This window comes from Petromyzon marinus, unplaced genomic scaffold (genome assembly GCF_048934315.1).
Source record: "Petromyzon marinus isolate PM22_M1 ecotype Great Lakes invasive population unplaced genomic scaffold, UKy_Petmar_22M1.pri1.0 PM_Scaffold_36, whole genome shotgun sequence".
NCBI lineage: Eukaryota > Metazoa > Chordata > Hyperoartia > Petromyzontiformes > Petromyzontidae > Petromyzon > Petromyzon marinus.
This window is the reverse complement of record NW_027423346.1, coordinates 845,818-850,817: the sequence shown is the minus strand read 5'-3', so window position 1 is coordinate 850,817 and position 5,000 is coordinate 845,818. Positions and strand designations below refer to the sequence as shown.

General features: G+C 51.6%; 1 protein-coding gene across 4 annotated transcripts in view; it reads right to left on the bottom strand.

Moving 5' to 3' along the window:
* Positions 1–1,082: 1,082 nt before the first annotated feature.
* Positions 1,083–5,000, bottom strand: part of LOC116938331 (thiosulfate:glutathione sulfurtransferase-like) — a 38,494-nt gene continuing 34,576 nt past the window's right edge. For all 4 annotated transcript variants that reach the window (XM_076064189.1, XM_076064188.1, XM_076064190.1 and 1 more), the window contains one exon: positions 1,083–2,718. In XM_076064189.1, coding sequence (XP_075920304.1) covers positions 2,664–2,718 — 55 coding nt within the window. In that variant the 3' untranslated portion in view covers positions 1,083–2,663. The remainder of the gene's footprint in view (positions 2,719–5,000) is intronic.

Sequence of the window (5,000 nt, the reverse complement as noted above, 5' to 3'; positions counted from 1 at the left end):
CCACTCACGCACTCACTCACTCACACACTCACTTACTCACCCACTCACTCATCCACTCACTCACACACTCACTCACTCATCCACTCACTCACTCCCCACTCACGCACTCACTCACACACTCACTTACCCACTCACTCATCCACTCACTCATCCACTCACTCACCCACTCACTCACCCACTCACCCACCCACCCACTCACCCACTCACTCACACACCCACCCACCAACCCACCCACTCACACACCCACCAACCCACCCACTCACCCACTCACACACCCACTCACACACCCACCCACTCACTCACCCATCCATTCACCCACTGACTCCCTCACTCACTCACTCACACACTGTCACTCACTCACCCACTCACACACACACTCACTCACCCACTCACTCACCCACTCACTCACTCACCCACTCACTCACCCACTCACCCACCCACTCACCCACCAACCCACCCACTCACCCACCCACTCACCCACTCACACACTCACCCACCCACTCACCCACTCACACACTCACCCATCCATTCACCCACTGACTCCCTCACTCACTCACTCACACACTGTCACTCACTCACCCACTCACACACACACTCACTCACCCACTCACTCACCCACTCACTCACTCACCCACTCACTCACCCACTCACCCACCCACTCACCCACCAACCCACCCACTCACCCACCCACTCACCCACTCACACACTCACCCACCCACTCACCCACTCACACACTCACCCATCCATTCACCCACTGACTCCCTCACTCACTTACTCCCTCACCCACTCATCCACCCACCCACTCACCCACCCACTCACCCACTCACACACCCACCCACTCACCCACTCACTCACTCACCCATCCATTCATCCACTGACTCCCTCACTCACTGACTCCCTCACCCACTCACACACCCACCCACCCACTCACCCACTCACCCACCCACTCACTCACCCACTCACCCACCCACCCACTCACCCACTCACTCACACACCCACCAACCCACCCACTCACTCACACACCCACCAACCCACCCACTCACCCACCCACTCACTCACCCACCCACACGCTGAGTCTACAGTATATATATCAGGGCGTTTATTGTCATTAGAAGTGTCTAATCGCCGTTATACGAGTCTCATTACTATCACATACAAAGATAGATTTAATGTGTGAGTGAGTGGGTGAGTGCGTGGGTGAGTGAGTGGGTGGATGAGTAAGTGGGTGGGTGAGTGGGTGGGTAGGTGAGTGGGTGGGTGGGTTGGTGAGTGGGTGGGTGGGTGGGTAAGTGAGTGGGTGGGCGAGTGGGTGGGTGAGTGAGTGTGTGAGTGAGTAGTTGAGTGAGTGAGTAGGTGAGTGAGTAGGTGAGTGAGTGAGTAGGTGAGTGAGTAGGTGAGTGAGTGAGTAGGTGAGTGAGTAGGTAAGTGAGTGAGTAGGTGAGTGAGTGTGTGGGTAAGTAGTTGAGTGTGTGGGTGATTAGGTGAGTGAGTCGGTGAGTGAGTAGGTAAGTGAGTAGGTGAGTGAGTGAGTGAGTAGGTGAGTGAGTAGGTAAGTGAGTGAGTAGGTGAGTGAGTGTGTGGGTGAATAGGTGAGTGTGTGGGTGATTAGGTGAGTGAGTAGGTGAGTGAGTGAGTAGGTGAGTGAGTGTGTGGGTGAGTAGTTGAGTGTGTGGGTGATTAGGTGAGTGAATAGCTGAGTGAGTGAATGAGTGAGTAGGTGAGTGAGTGAGTGAGTAGGTGAGTGAGTGTGTAGGTGAGTGAGTGAGTGGGTGAGTGAGTGAGTGAGTGGGTGAGTGAGTGAGTGAGTGGGTGAGTGGGTGAGTGTGTAGGTGGGTGAGTGAGTGAGTGAGTGGGTGAGTGAGTGAGTGGGTGAGTGGGTGAGTGAGTGAGTGTGTAGGTGGGTGAGTGAGTGAGTGAGTAGGTGAGTGAGTAGCTGAGTGAGTGAATGAGTGAGTAGCTGAGTGAGTGAATGAGTGAGTGAGTAGGTGAGTGAGTGAGTAGGTGAGTGAGTAGGTGAGTGAGTAGGTGAGTGTGTAGGTGAGTGAGTAGCTGAGTGAGTGAATGAGTGGCTGAGTGAGTGAATGAGTGAGTGAGTAGGTGAGTGAGTGAGTAGGTGAGTGAGTGAGTAGGTGAGTGAGTAGGTGAGTGTGTAGGTGAGTGAGTAGCTGAGTGAGTGAATGAGTGGCTGAGTGAGTGAATGAGTGAGTGAGTAGGTGAGTGAATGAGTGAATGAGTGAGTGAGTAGGTGAGTGAGTGAGTGAGTAGGTGAGTGAGTAGCTGAGTGAGTGAATGAGTGGCTGAGTGAGTGAATGAGTGAGTGAGTAGGTGAGTGAATGAGTGAATGAGTGAGTGAGTAGGTGAGTGAGTGAGTAAGTAGGTGAGTGAGTAGCTGAGTGAGTGAATGAGTGGCTGAGTGAGTGAATGAGTGAGTAGGTGAGTGAATGAGTGAATGAGTGAGTGGCTATTTCACTTTGGCTGTGCTTCTTGCTCCGTTCACAATGGCAGCGTGTGGATGCGGTGAGGAGGTAGCTGAGGAGGTGGTGGATGATGATGATGATGTGGATGATGATGATGTGGATGATGTTGATGATGATGATGAGGTGGTCTGGTGGTGGATGATGATGATGTTGCTGTGGATGATGACGATGATGATGTTGATGACATCACTTGCTCTGCTTGGACTTCCACTCGTTGTAACCGCCAGGGAAGTGACGGACTCTGAACAGAGACACACACAGAGTGACACACACAGTGACACACACACACACACAGTGACACACACACAGTGACACACACAGTGACACACACAGAGTGACACACACAGTGACACACACACACACACAGTGACACACACACAGTGACACACACAGAGACACACACAGAGACACACACAGAGACACACACAGAGAGACACACAGAGAGACACACACACACAGACACACACACAGACACACACACAGAGACACACACAGAGACACACACAGAGACACACACAGAGACACACACAGAGACACACACAGTGACACACAGTGACACAGAGACACACACAGAGACACACACAGAGACACACACACACAGAGACACACACACAGAGACACACACAGTGACACAGAGACACACACAGAGACACACACAGAGACACACACAGAGACACAAAGTGACACAGAGACACAGTGACACACATAGAGACACACACAGTGACACAGAGACACACACACAGAGACACACACAGTGACACACACAGTGACACACACAGTGACACAGTGACACAGAGACACACAGAGACACAGTGACACACACAGAGACACACACAGAGACACACACAGTGACACAGACACAAACAGAGACACACACAGAGACACACAAAGTGACACAGAGACACAGTGACACACATATAGACACACAAGGTGACACAGAGACACAGAGACACACACACAGAGACACAAACAGTGACACACACAGTGACACACACAGTGACACACACAGTGACACAGAGACACACACAGAGACACAGTGACACACACAGAGACACACACAGAGACACACACAGTGACACAGACACACACAGAGACACACACAGAGACACACACAGTGACACAGAGACACAGAGACACACACAGAGACACAGAGACACACACACAGTGACACACACACAGAGACACACACACAGAGACACACACAGTGACACACACACAGAGACACACACAGTGACACACACAGTGACACACACACAGAGACACACACAGAGACACACACAGTGACACAGAGACACACACAGAGACACAGAGACACACACAGAGACACACACAGAGACACACACAGAGACACACACAGAGCCACAGAGACACACACAGAGACACACACAGAGACACACACAGAGACACAGTGACACAGAGGAGACACACACACACAGACACACACAGAGACACAGTGACACAGAGACACACAGAGAGACACACACAGTGACACACACACAGTGACACACAGAGTGACACACACACAGTGACACACACAGTGACACACAGAGACACACACAGTGCCACAGAGACACAGTGACACACAGAGACACACACAGTGACACACACAGTGACACACACAGAGACACACACAGAGACACACACAGTGACAGAGACACACACAGTGACACAGAGACACAGTGACACAGAGACACACACAGAGACACACACACACACAGTGACACACACAGTGACACACAGAGACACACAGTGACACACAGTGACACAGAGACACACACAGAGACACACACAGTGACACAGAGACACACACAGAGACACACACAGAGACACACACAGAGACACACACAGAGACACACACACAGTAACACAGAGACACACACAGAGACACACACAGTGACACAGAGACACACACAGAGACACACAGTGACACAGAGACACACACAGAGACACACACAGTGACACAGAGACACACACAGTGACACACAGAGACACAGAGACACACACAGTGACACAGAGACACACACAGAGACACAGTGACACACACAGTGACACAGAGACACACAGAGACACAGAGACACACAGAGTGACACACACAGAGACACAGAGACACACACAGAGACACACAGAGACACAGAGACACACACAGAGACACACAGAGACACACAGCGACACACACAGTGACACAGAGACACAGAGACACAGTGACACACACAGTGACACACAGTGACTCAGAGACACAGTGACACACACACACAGGGACACACACACACAGAGACACACACACACAGAGACACACACAGTGACACACACAGTGACACAGAGACACACACAGAGACACACACAGAGACACACACACAGTAACACAGAGACACACACAGAGACACACACAGTGACACAGAGACACACACAGAGACACACAGTGACACAGAGACACACACAGAGACACACACAGTGACACAGAGACACACACAGTGACACACAGAGACACAGAGACACACACAGTGACACAGAGACACACACAGA